Source organism: Euleptes europaea, chromosome 1 (genome assembly GCF_029931775.1).
Source record: "Euleptes europaea isolate rEulEur1 chromosome 1, rEulEur1.hap1, whole genome shotgun sequence".
In the NCBI taxonomy this organism is placed as follows: Eukaryota; Metazoa; Chordata; class Lepidosauria; order Squamata; family Sphaerodactylidae; genus Euleptes; species Euleptes europaea.
The window spans coordinates 14,980,726-14,999,800 of NC_079312.1; the positions used below are offsets into that span (position 1 = coordinate 14,980,726).

General features: G+C 46.2%; 1 protein-coding gene across 1 annotated transcript in view; it reads right to left on the reverse strand.

Annotated features, from left to right (window-relative positions):
- Positions 1–2,287: 2,287 nt before the first annotated feature.
- Positions 2,288–19,075, reverse strand: part of LOC130493910 (zinc finger and SCAN domain-containing protein 31-like) — a 29,826-nt gene continuing 13,038 nt past the window's right edge. The window contains exons 4-6 of the mRNA XM_056867535.1: positions 8,337–9,076; positions 6,300–6,426; positions 2,288–3,319 (exon numbers count right to left, since the gene is read on the reverse strand). Of these exons, the coding sequence (XP_056723513.1) occupies positions 2,400–3,319; positions 6,300–6,426; positions 8,337–9,076 (1,787 nt within the window). The 3' untranslated portion in view covers positions 2,288–2,399. The remainder of the gene's footprint in view (positions 3,320–6,299; positions 6,427–8,336; positions 9,077–19,075) is intronic.

A 19,075-nucleotide genomic window follows, 5' to 3' on the forward strand; every position in this document is an offset into this window, starting at 1 on the left:
ATGTGTAACTGAATATGGGGGCTGCGGAAAAGTTGGCAACAGTAAAAGGTTTCTTTATGATTTATTATCAGTAAATGTTTGATTTGTATACCTATGTTTTATACCTATATACCCTAACGCGTAAAAATTTCTCGCGCGAAAAGTGGTCGCAAGTGGGAAAAGTTTAAGAAGCCCTGCTTTAGAAAGCCCGTACCAAATAATTACTGAATCTCTTTTTTGAAAACTTTTTTTTATTGAACTCCCTCCCCCCCCCAAGTTTTACAACAGCCTTAAACTCACCTTTAAACAAAACACACAGAAACGACAAAGAAGAAAATAAATAAAAAGAAGCACCGATGCCTTATATGCTAAAAATGGGAGATGAAGAGAGGCCTACAGGCAAGAGGCAACTAATGGATTGTTTCCCTTTCTGACTTGCCTCAAAAACCTAAAATCGTACCTCTGGATACTGGCCATTGGAGATTTGATTGGTGGTGCGGGTTTTTCAAAATGTTGCTTTGACACTGCGACACCCGGATCTTCAGGGTATTACTAAAGGTGTGGGAGCCGGTTTGTGGCTGGCTCCGCCTTCTGCAGCAGCCATTTTGTGGCTGCACCAACCATGATGTGTCAGAATTAGAAAGGTGCCCACAGGCTCAAAAAAGGGCAGAGGCCCCCCCGGGTTAGAATAATAAAGAGTCCTGCTGGATCAGACCAAACGGTCATTTAGTCCCGCATCCTTCTCCCAACAGCAGCTCGCTGGATGATTCTAGGAAATTCACAGGCAGGGCAGGAAGGCAACCATCCTCCTCCACCGTTCAGCAATGGGATTTCAAAGGCATGCCACCCCAGTATATGGACACTCCCTTCAGCTCTCACAGCTAAGGTTGCCAACAAACTGAAGAAGAAAAAAGTCCTGCCAACAAACTGAAGAAGAAAAAAGTCCTGTCCCCTTTAACGGCGGCTTAATGGGATGCTATTTATTAGGGGGCATTCCAGACCATGAAAAGCTTCAACTACCTATTTGCACATATTTAGACTGTCAGATCCAGGTTGGGAAACTCTTGGAGATTTGGGTGTGGAGCCTGGGGAGGGCAGAGTTTGTGAACTCAGCAGGGTATAACACCATAATTAGGGTGGCCAACCTCCAGGTACTACCTGGAGATCTCCTGCTATTACAACTGATCTCCAGCTGATAGAGATCAGTTCGCCTGGAGAAAATGGCCACTTTGACCATTGAACTCTATGGCATTGAAGCCCCTCCCCAACCCCACCCTCCTCAGGCTCCGCCCCCAAAATCTCCCGCTGATAGCGAAGAGGGACCTGGCAACCCTAACCACAGTGTCCATCCTCCCCAGCAGCCATTTTCTGCTGGGGAACTGATCTCTGTAGTCTGGAGATCATTGGTAATTCTTAGGGTTGCCAACTGCCAGGTACTAGCTGGAGATCTCCTGCTAATTCAACTGATCTCCAGCCGATAGAGATCAGATCACCGGGAGAAAAATGGTTGCTCTGGCAATTGAACTCCCTCCCCTCCCCAAACCCCACCCTCTTCAGGCTCCGCCCCCAAAATGTCCCGCCGGTTGAGAAGAGGGACCTGGCAACCCTAGTAATTCTGGAAGATCCCCAGGTCCCACATGGAGGCTGGCGACCCTACAACACATTTAGCCTCTGTTAAAGGGGCAGGACATTTTCCTCCTCCAGGTTCTTGGCAACCCTACTCGCAGACAACAGCCATTGATAGCAACCCACCAACAATGACATCCCCTTTTAAAAGCATCTAAGCTACCAGACGTCACCTCATCTTGTAGCAGAAAGTTCTGGGAGTTGAGAATGAGTCGTGTGAGGAAGCATTTTATTCTTTCCCTCTATCCCAAATCTAGTGCCTGTCTCCCCGAGTTGTAATAACCCAGAGGAAAAATATGCTCTATTAACTTGCTTTTCAACATTTTGATAAAACCGCTTCTCATCCCCTCCCACCCACCCCACCTCTTTCCTAGCTAGAGAGTCCCCAAAACTTGTAAGGAATAATGCGACTGAACAATCTTCAAGCTGTTAATAAAGGTTTCTGCACCTTTGAAGATTCAGTGTTTCCTTTTGTTGTTTTGTTTTTGTACGCTACCTTTCTAGGAAATTTTTAAAGTTAATTTTTTTTAAAAAAAAAGTTAAATGCTTTTCTGTTTCTAGCAAATCCCATTGCCTCTGGGCAGGTCAAAAGTGGTCAGTATCAGTGCCAAGGGGCCATGGCAGATAACATGCAAGGCATGCAGGGTTCTGAGGTTTGGTCCCCAGCATCTCGTGCTGAAGAGTCTTTAAGTGCTGGGAAAGACCTCCTGCCCAGTGCTTGGATTAAGTGGTTTCACTCAGGATAAGGCAGCTCCCTGCTCTATACCACAGCCTCTTCTCTCATCGGGGAATTCTCACTGATTCACTACCGTGTGGATCTTCTCGTGTCTACGGAGATCGCTCCGGTTTAGGAACCTTTGCTCACACGCTGTGCATTTATATGGTCTCTCGCCGGTATGAATTCTCCGGTGTATCAGTAGGTAGCCTTTCTGGATGAAGCTCTTCCCGCAATCCGTGCACGTGTTTGGTTTCTCTCCCGTGTGGATCCGCTCGTGCGTCAAGAGGGAAGAGCGGCGGGTGAAGCATTTCCCACACTGGGCGCACCGATAAGGGGTCTCTCCTGTGTGGGTCCTCCTGTGTATCACCAGCTGCAGCCTCCGACTGAAGCTCTGCCCGCAGTCAGTGCAACTGTACGGCTTTTCGCCCGTGTGGATCCTCTCGTGGTTGATGAGGTTACACCGGATGCTGAAGCAGCGCCCGCACTCAGCACATTCATACGGTTTCTCTCCCGTGTGCATCCGTTTGTGCCGGACGAGTGTTGACTTCCGATTGAAACTCTTGCCGCAGTCTAAGCAGGCGTAAGGTTTCTCCCCCGTGTGGGTTCTCTCGTGGACAACGAGGTTCGCTTTGCAGTTGGAAGTCTTCCCGCAGTAGAGGCACTGGTAGGGTTTGACAGTCATTTGTGCAGTCTGACTCTGCAGCAGGTCGAAGCTCTCGTCATCAGTCTGTTCCTTCTTGATCTTGCACTTGAGGATTCCGTCCTGGAAGGTACCTTCTTGTAAGCCCAGGTCATCTTCCTCACACAGAAATCCAGAAGTCTTCTCTGGGTGGTTTTCCCAATGACTTCCAGGACCCGGGGGGCTTCCAGGCATCTCAATCTCCTGGAAGAATTCACTTTTGGCCCCTTCCAGGGATATTTCACACACCGTCACTTGCTCAGGCCTCCCCAGCTGAAACGTCTCCACATCGTTCTCCTGCGATTCTTCAGCTTCTTCTGGGCAAATTAAAAAAAGGAAACCATTTTAACATTAATTTTAGGCCCTGTCAGAGAGAGAAGATGCCCACAGCCAGAAAATAAAGTAACCAGAAGGAAAGCAGATCACAATGGGTAGCCGTATTAGTCTGTCACTAGCAGTAGAAAAGAGGAGGAGTCCTTAAAGACTAACATTTCTGGCAGGATATGAGCTTTCATGAGCCACAGCTCACTTCTTCAGATACTGCTAGAATGGGAGACCATCTATCCTTAAGTAGAGAAGAGGGAATTAGACACACAATGGCAATGTAAATGTAAAAAGCAAGGAAATGACATTAGCAGGCATGATTGGATTAGGTGTGATATTCAGAGGGATAGTAGGAGTGGAGAAATCAGAATTGGTAATGAGACAGGAATCCTAGATCTCTATTAAGTACTGGAGAATGCATAGTCTTGAGCGTCATTATTAGTTGTAATTCAGCAGTCTCTCTGAACCAATACAAAATGTTATTAATTATGGAAATTAAATATGTTTTCAATCATGTTGGATGACAGGACCCAAGCTAATGGATATAAACTACATCAAAGGAGGTTTGGTCTAAATTTGAGGAAGAACCTCTTGGCGGTGAGGTGTGTTTGATGATGGAACAGCCTCCATCGTGTGGTGGTGGATTCTTTATTGTTGGAGGTTTTCCAGTATTGATTGGATGCCTACTTGTCCGGGATATTATAGCTGTAGTTCCTGCATTGCCAGAGGGTTGGACTAGATGACCCTAGTGGTCCCTTCCAACTCTGAGATTAAACAAATGAATAAAGAAAGAAAAAGAAAAAAACAAAGACATAGAAAAAGAGAGAGGAAGAGAGAAAGAGAGAAAGAAAGAAACTTTGCTATACTGTTGCATTAAGGATGTCCAAGAGGGCATACCAAACATGCCTTGCTGGATCAAACCAAAGGTCCATCTTGTCCAGCATCCTGTGTTCAACAGAGGACAACCCACTCAGGGCACAAAGGCAACACCCCTTCCCTGCTGTTTGCCCTCCAAAACACAGCAGGTAGCATTTGGAGGTATACTACATCTCACCACGGAAGATCTATTCAATTGTCATGGCTAATAATAGTTGATCCCACCTTAGTTTCTCTAACATTTTCAAATGTGTTGCAGGGTACAGAAAAAAAACATTAAGTACTTGGAAACAAAAGGGAACGAAGGATCAGGGATTATTCTAACATTCAGAGCACTGGGCTCTTTAAATGTACATATATGATGCTACCTTATACCAGTCAGATCACATGCTTGGCATAGTCTGTCTCCCAAGGTATCCCAAGACTTTACCCATCACCTGCAATATGAGATCCTTTAAGTGGAGATGCCAGAGATTGAACTCGGGATCTTCTGCATATAAAACTAGTCTTCCATTGAGCCCTCCATGAGCCCCGGGTAGCCACTAGGAGTTGGCACTGGCCATGGTGTACATGCTTCAGTGCCACAGAATTATTATGTTATTTGTACCCCTCCCATCCTCCAAGGAGCCTGACATGTCCCTCCTCCATTTTACCCTCACAACAACCCTGTGAGGTATGTTGTTGAGTGGAAAAAGAGAGTTGACTAAGGACAGCCAGTAGACTTCATAGCAAAGTGAAGTTTCTACTTCTTTTTAAAAAATGTTTCTAATGTCTGTAGATAGGCTTAAAAAAAAAACAAGCAATCATTGCTTTGGTATACTCTGATGCACAAAAGAGGATGATATATTAAATGACTGAGAAAAAAACAACAACTGCATTCAAGCCAGGCTCTGAGTTTCTAACAACCGGTCACTGGCTGCAGCTTTTACTTATTCAACCTAGAAAAGTATCATTGGTCGATAATTTTTTAGCTGGATACTGAGATCTTACAAATCCACAGGTGGCAGATGCCTCCTTCAAAGAGGCGTTCCTCTTGACAGACACTTGGGAGGGAATGCCTCTTCTAACCTACTGCCTCTCCCCACAGCAAACACACACAAACAGAAACAAACACCCTCATGGGCACAAAACAAAGAAGGAAAGCTCTCCTTCCCTGGACATTTTTAAGTAGAGGCTAGATGGCCATCTGTCAGCAATGCTGATTCTATGAACTTAGGCAGTTCATGAGAGGGGGGGCATCTTGGCCATCTTCTGGGCACTGGGTGTGTGTGGGGGAGGTAGTTGTGAATTTCCTGCATTGTGCATGGGTTGGACTAGATGACCCTGGTGGTCCCTTCCAAGTCTATGATTCTATGACTCAGCCTTCCATCCTTCCAAGGTCGGTAAAATGAGTACCCAGTTTGCTGGGGGTACAGGGAAGATGAGTGGGGGAGGCACTGGTAAACCACCCCGTAAACAAAGTCTGCCTAGTAAACGTTGGGACATGACATCACCCCATGGGTCAGGAATGACCTGGTGCTTGCACAGGGGACCTTTAGTGCCCTGATTGGGGGAGAGGGGTCATCTGACCTAGGGTTAGAAATCCATAATTGCAATTAGGCCTTATGGTGGTCACTTCACCTTAACTTCACCTTCGACTTTTGACTTCGACTTCACCTTTTGCTTTACTTCTGCTTGGAACACCATTATTCTGCAACTCATGTAACGCAAGGCTTGTGCCCGGCCTGTACGGCTGAGACCAGAACCAGCTTAGAGCAGTGAGTAAGAACGCCTGCTAAATATCAGCTATTCTGATTAAGTTAGAATCTGTTATTTTCTTGCCAGTGTACCTTAACTGTAACCTGTGTTTTAACCATTTGTTTTGAATGTTCTTAATAAAGCTTTTTAAAGGCTGTGGTTTCTTTTGAGTTTTCTGACCTACGCTTGGTCCCGGTACTACAAGCTCTGGGGTCCCTGGAGATGGCTCAGGCTTGACACCCTCTCCTTTTATCATGTGTGAATTTATGCAGATCTCAACAGATTCAGACTCACAACACGATCATTCCAGCAGCGTGACAGCCCCGCCCCACCCCACAATTCAATCATGTCGATATTTACCGAAATAGACGACCTCTCCATCCTCCTCTGGCTTTGCCTCAACGGACAGCTGCATCTTCACAGCGTCCGGCGGCTCCTGCTCTGAATTGGGGGTGGTGATGAAGGAGCCCTCCAACAGCTCTGACTCCTGAAAAGAAGAGGATGGGATTATTCTGCAGTCTTGGAGAATTGCCTATGAATTACTGGAAAATTATTGATGTAATTCCTCTTGTTTTTGTCCCCTCAGAGAATTCCCTTACGTTGGAGGAGGGGTTGTTTCTTCTGCTTTCCACACAGAACGGTCCACTCTCCGACATCTCCAGTTGAAGGATCTGAAGAAACAGTATTGGAAAAGACCCTCTTTCGCCTAAGGGGCTGGAGGGCAGCTGCCAGTCAGAGTAGACAATACCAGGAGGATTCAACTTCCCTCACAGGCACATATCCCTTTTTCTAAAACAGTGGACACCTCCTCATTCCCATATTTATACAGATCTGGGATCTAACAAACTAATTTGCTGCTGTCTGGTCATGTGCAAGTAGGGCACTTTCACACAGCCCAAATAATGCACTTTCAATCCACTTTCAATGCACTTTGAAGGTGGATTTTACTATGTGAACTGGCAAAATCCACTTGCGCACGATTGTTAAGGTGCACTGAAAGTGGATTGAAAGTGCATTATTTGGGCTGTGTGAAAGTGTCCATAGAGAAAAAGGAGCCCATCAGAGGATGTTCCTGGGTGAACTGCAGCTTAGGGGAGGGGTTGTAGCTCAGAGGCAAAGTGTCTGCTTGGCATGCAGAAGGCCCCGGGTTCAGTCCCCAGCATCCCCATTTGAAAGGATCAGATAATAGGTGCTGTCTAAGACCTCTACCTGAGACCCTGGAGAGCAGCTGCCAGTCTGAGTTGACATTACCAACCCTGATGAACCAAGGATCTGAATCAGTATAAGGTAGGTGCCTTTTTTCTGTACGAAGCCCCGATTCACACACATGCAGGAGAATAAGATGGCAGAATGGACCACACTATCACAGTAGCAATAATCTCATCCCCAGTACAAGGAGACACCTGTTAGCTATGTCATCCTTTGCTTGCAGTTTTAGTTTTTAGCTGATGTAATCGAGGAAAGTTTTTGGGAAAGTTTGGGAAAGTTTTAAAAGGTTATTTTGATGAGATAGTTTCTGGTCTTCTATCTAGCTATTTCAGATATGTATTGATCATTCTGTATAAGTTCAATAATATTAGTACTATATGTTATACTGTCTTGTTTATTAAAAAGAACCTTTCCTTTTGTTAATAAAAGTTAGAAAGATTCACACAGGTGTCAATTCATTTGCTGGTTACCTAAACAGAGAAACGAAGGACCTATGTCCTGAGAAAAATATTGTACTATCAAAAAGGTTAGAACAGGCGTTAAGCCTTTTCTAATTTGATAAAACGGGGAGGATTGTGATGCTGTGAATAGCGGCCAAGAGCAAAGCCTTGAGCTATGCTCAGTTCATAGTTCTCTGAAGTTATGGGCCGAAATCCAGTCTGTTACAACACCTCTCAATTATTTAGAACATTTACATGTTTCAGATACCAGCCTAAAGTGCCTCACAAAATAAAACAAGAGCCAATCATTAAAAAAAACATAAAATGTTAACATTAACAGTGTGTTCAAACTCCAGCCATCAAAAAACAAGAGCATAAAGCAGCACAAAAACCATTTCCCCGTTCAGGCAGAGGATCACCAATTTGGAAAGCTCCCCTATTTAAAAAAAACTCCCTGGAAACAGAAAACCCACTGAGCAGGAAAAGGTAAGGGGAAAGGCTCTCATTTTTGCTATGTTAATTCTGTATTTGCAAGGAGAGGTTGTTGGATTATTTTGTTGTTGTTTTAATGCTAAGGAAGATTCAAAGTGGGAATCTCCCACCAGCAGCATATTCTGGTGCTGCATTCTCCTGTGGTGGGAATCTCCCACCAGCAGCATATTCTACTGCTGCATTCTCCTGTGTGTGTGAACCAGAAACTCTGTTTCCCCCGCTTCCCCCCAGCCTTCCAGGGCATCAATCTCCTCACCTTCCTCTCCCACCGCTCAGGCTCCCGCAGCCTCAGAAGGAACTCCTCCGCCAGGGCCACCGCCTGGGCACACGTCTCAGGTCCGTTTTCCCTCACCCAGCACTGCATCTCCCATGGCAGGATGGTCAGGAACTGTTCCAGGATCAGCACTTCCAGGATTTGGTCCTTGGTACGCCTTTCCGGCCTCAGCCATTGATGGCCAAGTTCCCAGAGCTGCTTGCAAACTTTCCGGGGGCCCTCGGCCTCCTCGTAGCAGAAGTGACGGAAGCGCTGGCGCCGCATCTCTGAGGTGAGGGCGACCTCGCACACAATCTCTTCCTTCACCTTCACGGGAGGGTCCAGGCCTCCGTTGGGCTTATGAGCCCCCTTGAGGCCGGGCACAGTCTGTGTCACCCACTCTCCTCTGGGCCACTGGCTGCCGCCAGCTATTTCTTTGAGGGAGGCCTGAAACTCCTTTGTCTCCTCTTCTGTCATGGGCTCGGGTAACTTGAGGTGCCTCCATCCTGAGTAAGGGGACTCCACCGTCTTCAGGAACTCCTGCCACTGGGTCTCCCACCGCTGCTGCAGCCCCTCCTCAGGCTCCTGCTTGATTTGTGGTGGCGCCGACCCCGCCAGAAACTCACGGATGGTCCCAACTTGGACAACGTGAGGCTCCCTTAATCCCACCTCCAACCCTTCATCGGCTTTGGGTCCTGCCAAACCGGGCTTCTCCATTTTTACCTTGGGCTTCAGCTCCGGATCTGGAAAGGAAATTCACACCTGAGACCAAAAATATTTCCACCCAACCCCAAGCTGGCTGAAGATCATCCAGCAAGCTTCCGTGCCAGAGTGGGGATTTGAACTTGGGTCTCTCAGCACCTAGTTGGACATTCTAATCTACAGTTGCCAGCTCAGCACTGGCACCATGCAGGAGCTTGCAAGGGGTGGGGACAAGTAATCTGGCATCATGGCAACACACATTCTTAAATGTAGCTGCCGACTTTTGAACCCGTACCTCATGCCCTTTACAGTAATTGGTCTGCAGCAATTAGGAAGTGTGTCAGGTTGAGCTGCATGCTAAGAAAAGCTTTGCCCGGTGATTTCTACAAGTTAGATCTCTTTTTATAAGCCCAGAAACAGACGAGGCCTTTTCTCCCACCAAGTCAGTTGGCAATCCTGCAAATAACCACAGCAACAGCCCTCTGCAGATACATGGGTGGCATCCGTTCACATGTTGCACCTCCCACGCATCTCAGGAGCATAACCATGTAATGGGTGAATTGGGCAACACGTGGAATTTCCACTTAGGTTCTGGTTCACATGATGGGAAGCTGTACCTGCATGGAAAATCCATGCATTGCTCAATTTACACATTATGAGATCGTGCCTATGCGGTGCATCCCAGGGACCCGCACGCTTCTGACATCTGTGACTGGTAGGCTCCTGCAATGTGTGAAAGAAATTCCCCTGTAATGTCTACAGAGGACTTTAGCTACCATCACAGGAAACGTTTGTGTGTGTGTGTGTGTGTGTGTCCGGGGTGTATAGTCTGACAAGTTGCAGCTGACGTCTGGTGACCCCAGCAAGGGGCTTTCAAGGCAAATGACAAGCAGAGGTGGTTGGTCATTGCCTTCCTCTGCAAAGTCTTCCTTGGAGGTCTTTCTTCTAAGTACTGACTCTGCTCAGTTTCCGAGATCAGGCTATACCATGCTGCCTTCCCTCCCCGAGTTCCCTCCCTTACCCCTCGTCCAAAGGAATCAAAGCTTTAGGCAGGGTTATATGAATTACTACGGCTTCATGCAATCTCTAGGACAGTGTGAGCCAAGGTTTGCCAGGCCCCCTTTTCAGTTGTGGGATTTGATCCGCAAGAGTCAGCAGATGGTTTTGCAAGGCCCAGAACTGGGTGGAATCTGTTGCTCCCTGCTACACAGCCAATCACGATTAACAGCATGGCTAAGACAGCTGGGTCAAAAGCTGACAACCCAAGCCAAATCTCCCCTCAGCCGTGCATGCAAATCTCATCCGGAGCAGTGCATTTGCCAGCCCATCGTTACCCACCGGCAAATCTATCATTCTTTTCCCTCTATGCGAGAATCAGGAAGATCTGAGTTCAAATCCTCCACAACCCTGAACCAGTGTCTTTAGGTCAGCTCGATAAGCGTTACATACACATACGATTTCCATTAGCGATTCCATTGGGCTTAACATTGCCAATTTTCCCCTTGTCCCCTGCTCCTGTGCATTGAACAGCAGCAGACGATTTCCATTAGCGATTCCATTGGGCTCAACATTGCCAATTTCCCCCTTGTCCCCTGCTCCTGTGCATTGAACAGCAGCAGACTGGAAGATATTGGCAAGGGGGTCATCTTTAATATCCACACGCTGCAAAATTGCCAGTTTTCACCCACTGCTGTTCAAGACATGGGCCGACTTCTCTGATTAGCTGGTAATTTTAACTACATTACCCCTGCACTGGCTACACTCCTGAGCTGGTAGATTGCGCAGATTGCCAACTGATCATGAAAACCCAACCCGGGCTTTTCCCATGTCTTCAGCGGCAACTTTTCTGACAGAAGCTGGCTCATCCAAAGGCTGCAGATCAACATGCCTTTAGAAAGCACACCTGAAGAAGGCTGATAAAAGAGTTGGCCGCCATCCTTTATGACCACGGGTTTCTGGCACCTCCTGTTTTGTTTTCACTTTAAGTACATTTTCCTCTTCCCAATCCAAATTCTGCTGGGGCTTTAACTCACCGACACCCTGCAGTTTTTGCATTGCAGCCTCTGGGAAGGGACCTGCCGCTTGCTATTGCTCCATCCAAAAAGACAGAATCCGGAGGAGGAAACAAGAGGAGGAGGAGGATCAGGAAGGGGGCTTTACTTGGGTCACCAATTTCTGGGCTTCTCTAGGCTTTACTTCTCCGTGAGTTTAACCCCTTCGGCGTACAGCCTGGCTAATGTTGCCAGCAGGCCAGGAAGAGGAAAAACACAAGCCGGTTTCAAACAAAAAAAGCTCCAGCTTCCCTATGCCTGTTCACAGCTTTCATTGGGTCAGGTGGCAGGTGATGGGAAAGACCTCTGCTTGAGGACCTGGAGAGCTGCTGCCGGTCTGAGTAGACCACTGGTTCCCAACCAGGGGTCCGTGGACCCCCAGGGGTCCGCGAGAACTAAATTAAGGCCCGCGAAACAAAGTTATAAACCCATAATAAATTAATATTTTCAATTAAAAGTTCTCTATTATAAAAATATATGTTCAAATATTATTCTAAGTTTAATGTTTCACTAACAGTTATGATTAAAGTTTATTTTCAAATTCTCGGAATTTTTATTTTGAACCTTGGGGTCCCTGCACCGAACAAAAAAGTCCTAGTGGTCCCTGGTCAAAAAAAAAGGTTGGGAACCACTGGAGTAGACAATACTGACTTTGATGGACCCAGGGTCTGATTCAATATCAGGCAGCTTTGTGTGTGTGTTCATGTCACAGCTTTGCAATTTCCCCAACTGCAGTTGGCGACCCTACGTGCATGCCTGAAAAGTTGATTTCACGTTACTGAACTGTTAGGAAGGCGTAGTTGAAGCAGCCCTGCTGAACAGCCACAAACAGCTTGATGGGCGAACAGACAAGTCTCTCAAAATATCAGCCCCTTGTTGAGGACTGGCGAACAGGATTTTCAAGAGTCCGTAGACTAGATGGACCATTGTGGGTTTTTGAGAGTCCGTAGGCTAGATGGTCACGTCATGAGACGACAAGAGTCACTGGAAAAGACAGTCACGCTAGGAAAAGTTGAGGGCAGCAGGAAAAGAGGAAGACCCAACAAGAGATGCATTGACTCAATAAAGATCATTCACAGTGGGTAGCATGTTAGTCTGTCTGCAGTAGTAGAAAAGGGCAAGAGTCCAGTAGCACCTTAAAGACTAACAAAAATATTTTCTGGTAGGGTATGAGCTTTTTTTTTTTTTTAATATATTTTTTATTGCATTGGAGGTCATTTTACATCTCCATACCTTTATAATTACACTTTACGCTTTCCTTCTTCCAATACAAATTTCCCCCTTTCCCCCCCCTTTCCCTCCCCCCACGGACCAATCCATAATATCATATTTTCATATTTTCAGCCATGAGCATAGCCTTTTTAGTTTTACTAAAGTCTCTTCGTTGGCTTCTCTTTTCACCCAATTAATGTATGGGTTCCACTTAGTCTTCAGTTCAATTTCTTCTGTTTCTCCCATCGTCTGTTGTTTTAAGTATCCCAATACATCTGTTTGCACATATTCTGGTAGGGTATGAGCTTTCGTGAGCCACAGCTCACTTCTTCGTGGCTCACGAAAGCTCATACCCTACCAGAAAATATTTTTGTTAGTCTTTAAGGTGCTACTGGACTCTTGCCCTTTTCTGTGACTCAATAAAGGAAGCCACAGCCTTCAGTTTGCAAGATCTGAGCAAGGCTGTCAAAGATAGGACATTTTGGAAGACTTTCATTCATAGGGTCGCCATGAGTCGGAAGCGACTTGACGGCACTTAACACAGAGAGAGAGACTAGATGGACCACTGGTCTGCTCCACTATGGCTAGGGTTGCCAGGTCCCTCCGGCGGGAGGTTTTTGGGGGCAGAGCCTTCAATGCCATAGAGTCCAATTGCCAAAGCGGCCATTTTCCCCAGGTGAACTGATCTCTATTGGCTGGAGATCAGTTGTAATAGCAGATCTCCAGCTACTACCTGGAGGTTGGCAATCCTAATTATGGCTGCTCTTGTGCTCTTAAGCTTAAGAGAGGAACGTAGATCTATCAAACTGGGATGCATATTTGGAGAAGGAGGTTTTTCGTTCACCTCTGCCACTTTGGCTTTTGTGAGATCCTGTCAAAGTTACTTTTCTGGAAGAAGCTCACTGAGTTAAATGCACAGAGCCGTTGCGCCTAGAGAGGCCTGGAAATGCAGAGAAAGGGAGAGAGAACCCAGTGGCATTGAATTCTTTTCCTGTTTCCTCCCCCTGGCTGGGTGGCCTCTGGAGCTGTCTAAACTTTGGATTGCTTTACAGTTCTGCAGAGGCTTAAGAACGGAGTCAGCAACTGGGAGCGGTGAGTTAAAGAACTGAGAGCTAACAGAGATTGGACAGGAAGGAAGGAAAGAAAAAGAGACTGGCAGGGAGGGCAGAAGATTGTATCCAGAGGATGAACAGCTGGGCTGCAGAAAAACACAGCTGGCCCCCAAGAGTTTCTGTCCCAGCAGGTACTATATACCATTTGGGAAATGGAGCCTCCATGTGCAGAGGTAGTGTACCTGCATCTGCTGGATTTCTGGTGGGCACATGAGAAGGACTTTTTTTTTATGCCCAGCTTGTAAGCACATTACAAGCATCTGACTGGAGGCTGTTTTGAAACAGGATGCTGGGTGTGGCGGCCATGTGGTCTGATACAGCAGGATTCTTCTTATAGCCACAAATGCTTTTAAACAGGATCAGAGAAATTCATGGAGAAGTCTTATCAATAGCTCTGATAGCTAAATGGAACCTCCATGTGCAGAGGAAGTATACCTCTGAATGCCAGATACAAGAGGCCAACAGCAGGACAGGCCTGTTGCTTTTATGCCCTACCTTTAAGATTCCCAGAGGCACCAGCTATCAGAAAGAGGATGCTGGACTATATGGCTATTTATCAGATTCAACTATTCTCAAGTCGTTCTACCAAAACAGGCAGACAGGAAATTAACTTGTCTTATCCTTAATATGTTTTAGGGGGATAAAAGCAGCCCACTGGTCTCTGGTCTCCTTTAGAGATAAATAATAAGAGGAGTTCCAGTAGAACCTCCATGTTCTGAAGCAGTATACCTTTGAATATCAAGCTGTTGGGGTCATGCAAGGGAGGGCAGGGCTTCATAACCTTCTTGTGGATTTTCCAGTGGCATCTGGCTGGCCAATGTGTGAAACAGGACATGGGGCGAGATGGATCTTTCACCTGGCTCATAAAAGCAGATAAAAATGTAAGAAAAGACTTGCTGGATCAGACCAATGGTCCTTCTAGTCCAGTATCCTGTTTCACACAATGGCCAACCAGTTGTCCCAGAAGGCCCTCGAGCAGGGCCACAGAACATTGAGGTTCCATTTAGCCTTCTTTACCTTATGGTGTTGCAAACTCCTTGTGCATGCTGATGGTGCTCTATACTGGGACATCTGTTTCCTAATGACCCCCAGATCTGTCTCTCTGGTCCATGTCAACCCGGAGAGGATACAGAAATACGGAACCAGTGTCAGTGAATGATTGGATGAGGGTAAATTAATTGACATGTAATCTAGACAAGACAGAAGTGCTTAGGGTAATGAATATGGATGATCTGGGAATAGGTGCTTCGCCCATTCTGGATGGGGTTACACTTTCCCCAAAATACCACATTTGCAGCTTTGGGTATTTCTAGATTCCACCTTGTCTTTGAGCAAATAGGAATCTAAAGTTGCCCACTGTACCTTTTGCTGGATAAGAATAGTCCACAAGCTGTGGCTATTCCTGGAGACAGCCGGCCTTCCCTTAGTCACATATATGCTGGTAACATCTGGATTAGATTACTACAGTGCAGGTTTCATAGGGCCACCCTTGAAGACTGTTCAGAAGTTTCAATTGTAAAACATGGCTGCAATTATCCTTAGAATAGAATAGAATAGAATAGATATTTTATTTATACCCTGCCTTCCCCCAGCAAAGCCGGGCTCAGGGCGGCTAACATAATTATATACATAACAATTTAAAACCTTGCTGGAACATGCCAAAATAATCAGATAAAACCAGTGCTATTTCAGCAGCACTGGTTTCCAATTTGGTTCCTGGCTCAATTCAAGACGCTGGTTTTCACATTTAAAAGCCTAAGTGACTTGGGCCTAGAGTTCCTGAAGGATCATCTTCACCCATATCAACCAGCCCAGGCTTTGAGATCTACACATACTAGTTTCCAGTAGAAACTAGCCTAAGCCAAGCTTAGTTTGGCTGGGACCTGAGGCAGGGCCTTCTCTACTGCTACCCCCAAGATACGAACTTCCTTCTCCTGGAGATAAAATTGGCAGGCCTTCCAGACCAAACTGTTCTTTTCCAGAAGGCTTTTGAACTGCACTGAAATAGGGGACATCACTTTTTGTTTATATTCTGAGCTTGCTGTTTGGTTTTATATGTTTTCAGATTACTTTATTTGAATTGTTCTATATTTTAATTTATTCCTTATCTGTCTGGAGGACCCATTGGGTGGTGGGCCAGTCTATAAACTAGCCCACCAGTCTATAAACTAGGCCTCCTTCTGGCAGTCTTAGTTCCCTGGTGGGATTTTAAAAAACATTGGCATCATCTACACCAGTACATCACTTCCAGGGAAAACCCAGAAGTGCCTTAGGATTGCGCTAGGAATCGCTAGCTCTGTGGTTTTACCATAAATTTTTCAGTGATCCCTAGAGCAACCCTATGTTGTTTCCGGGTATTCCCTGGAAGTGACATAATGGCATAGCTGACATTGCATTTCATCACTCATGTCCCCATCCCTGAACCTCCTACCCTACTATAAATATTTTAGAAAGACGGAATGAATATAAACAAACAAAAGTTTATTTGAGGCACCTTAAAAACTCGTAACTTTATATGCCATTAAAGGTTTATGAATGAATGAATGAATGAATGAATGAATGAATGAATGAATGAAACTCGTAATTTTTAAAAATTCCAGCAATGGGCTCTAACCCACACAAGCCTAATGCTTAAACAAAATCTAGTTAGGCCTGAAGATACTACCAGACTCCTAGGCTTCCCAGGGCCAGTAGCTCCATCAGCGGGAGCTTTTCTTCAGTGCGCCCACGTCACTTCTGGGTTCACTCGGAAGCGACGCAGACGCTCTATCAATCTCTGCAGAAACTCTATGGTTTCTTCCCGTTAAACTGGAAGTGAGGTTGCCCACCAGCCCTCAGGTGGTCGGTGGGCAGCCCAGTGGATTGGCGGATTTGACCCAACACCACCGGGCACTTGGCAACCCTACAGACTCCGGTTTGTTTTTGCTGACACAGCTTGGTGGGCACAGCAACAAAATTGCTGCCTCAAAATGGCTTCTGCAGGAGGCGGAGCCAGCCACAAGGTGATGGCCACAGCGTACCTTTAGTAACACAATGCCGATCCTTGTGCCGTGGAGGCAGCTGCTGCCAAAGCAGCATTTTTTAAATCTGCGCGGTCCATCCAATCCCCAGTCGTCAATGAGAAGCCTTGCTGGAGATCAGTTGTAAAAGCAGATCTCCAGCTAGTACCTGGAGGTTAAGCAAAATTAGTAAGCCTGCTGTGAAATGAATGAGTTAAGTACAGCAGTAACAAAAGGCATAAATATATATAAATAGTTTATCCAAGTCATTATATGGTATCTCAAAAAATTCAATAGTATATATAAAGCACTGATATATCACACCACCGGTAGAATATATATTGTAACACAAAACAATGAAGGAGTGTCCATAGCAGATATACTGCAATAAGTGTGTGTGTGTGTGTGTGTGTGAAGTGCCTTCAAGTCGCAGTCGACTTATGGTGACCCCTTTTGGGGTTTTCATGGCAAGAGACGAACAGAGGTGGTTTGCCAGTGCCTTCCTCTGCAGCGCAACCCTGGTATTCCTTGGTGGTCTCCCATCCAAATACTAACCAGGGCTGACCCTGCTTAGCTTCCGAGATCTGACCAGGTCAGGCTAGCCTGGGCCATCCTGCTCAAGGCCTGCAATAACTCAGAGTCCAGAAACTACGTTTCACACTCCAGGGAGATCGTATTCTCGGATACTTGAGTTGATCTCGAGGAGTATTACAGACACAGGATCTGGACTCTGTTAATCATTGCAGTATATCTGCTAGGGACACTCCCTCATTGTTTTGTGTTACAATGTCCTTTAGTGCCTGGAGGTTGGCAACCCTACTCTGGGGTCACTTGTTCATCTGCATGGGCTCCAGGAAGGGAAACAGGAGGCGAGCCTGGGATCACTACCATGCGGGGAACTCAGTGAAAGGGCAGATTTATTATTATGAACAGCTGTTGAAATGCATAATTTCTTCTCTTAGCAGGAGGTGTCAGTTTTGTCCAGGCTCCCAGGCGAAGGCTCTCTCTACCCCATGGTTCTCCAATGGTTAAATCAAAAGAGCTCCACTTGGCAGAGGGGAAGACCCTTTTGTTGCTGGGGGGGGGGAGAGAGAGGAAAGAGGTGGGATATTATGAATGGACGCAACTTCCTGTCCTGCCCCTCTGTGTACAGGGATTTTGAATTACCTTTGGGAGAAGGAGGCTGGAGGGAGGTGATGGCTGAGACCAGTGAGCGGAAGGTGCGTGGTAGGGGGTGGGTGATATGGGGCAGGGGGCTGGAAGACCACAAAAGGCATGAAATTGCTGGGTGGGGGGTGTTTAGCAAAAGACAGGAAGATGCACAACCTTTATTTCAGGGGGAGGGGGGAAATGTCAGTGCATAAGTCCATATGCTTGATCCAGGAAAGGATCTTTCCACCAGAAATGGAGCAAAACCAGAAAACATTATCCTTTGACAGCATTTCTTTTTTGGTGATTAGTTTCTGATGGTTGTGGTTTTCTGCAGAATTCCCTGGTTTCATTTTTTAGTCCGGATCTGTTTAGGGGTGGGTGGGGTATGTTTTGAATCATGTGTTGTGATGGGTATGTTAATACTGTGTTTTTTTACTTGTTTGGTAGCTGCTTCCTACCTAGCAGAAAAGGGGTGGGATATATTAAGGCATATAGTGCTGCCACCTAGGGCATTTGCTGTCTCCTGGTTTGTTTTTCTTGTGTTTATTCCATTGGGTGCCACTTTTAAGGTAAAAGAAATAGAAAATCGGGTGTTTTCATAGTAGCGGTGTAGAGAGCCAGCGCGGTGTAGTGGTTAAGAGCGGTGGTTTGGAGCTGTGGACTCTAATCTGGAGAACCAGGTTTGATTCCCCACTCCTCCACGTGAGCGGTGGCGGCTGATCTGGTGAACTGGATTTGTTTCCCCACTCCACATGAAACCAGCTGGGTCTAGTCACAGCTCTCTCAGCCCCACCTCACAGGGTGTCTGTTGTGGGGAAGGGAAGGTGATTGCAAGCCTGTTGATTCTTTCTTAAGTGGTAGAGAAAGTCGGCATATAAAATCCAACTCTTCTTCTAGTGGGGGAAGGAGCAATTGTGCGGGGAAACAGGGAGGAGCTGTACTGGCAGTGGGGTTGATGACTACCCTCTGAATCAGGGGTGTCGAACTCAATTGTTATGAGGGCCAGATATGACATAAATGTCACTTGGTCGGGCTGAGCCATGGCTCACCTGCCCAGATTGAGAGTGGGGGTGAGGGTGGGTAGCTGCCTCTACTGACTCGCAGCCTGGATGAGAGCTCTCAAGAGGCCGGATCGGGCCCTCAGGCCTTATGTTTGACACCACTGCTCTAAATAATGCTTAGGGCTGCCACTCAGTTAAAAAAATCTCCATTGATTAATCATGTTTTAATAGGTTAAACCTGCATAAAATTTGCACATGAGAAAATCAGATGTTTATTGATGCATGTAAGTTTCACTGCAGGTGCTTCCTTATAAGAGGCATTCTTCCTGTGATATATTTATATTTGATATATTGCTATATATGATTGAATTCTGAATTCATTTTGAGATGGTACCATGTGTGTCTGCAGGGAGGCGCTCACTCCCACTGAAATCCTAAATTTTCTGATTTTTTTAAATGTACCTTGGCAATACACACATCTAGTCAGCAAGAGGTCTTGAATAACCTCCCCCT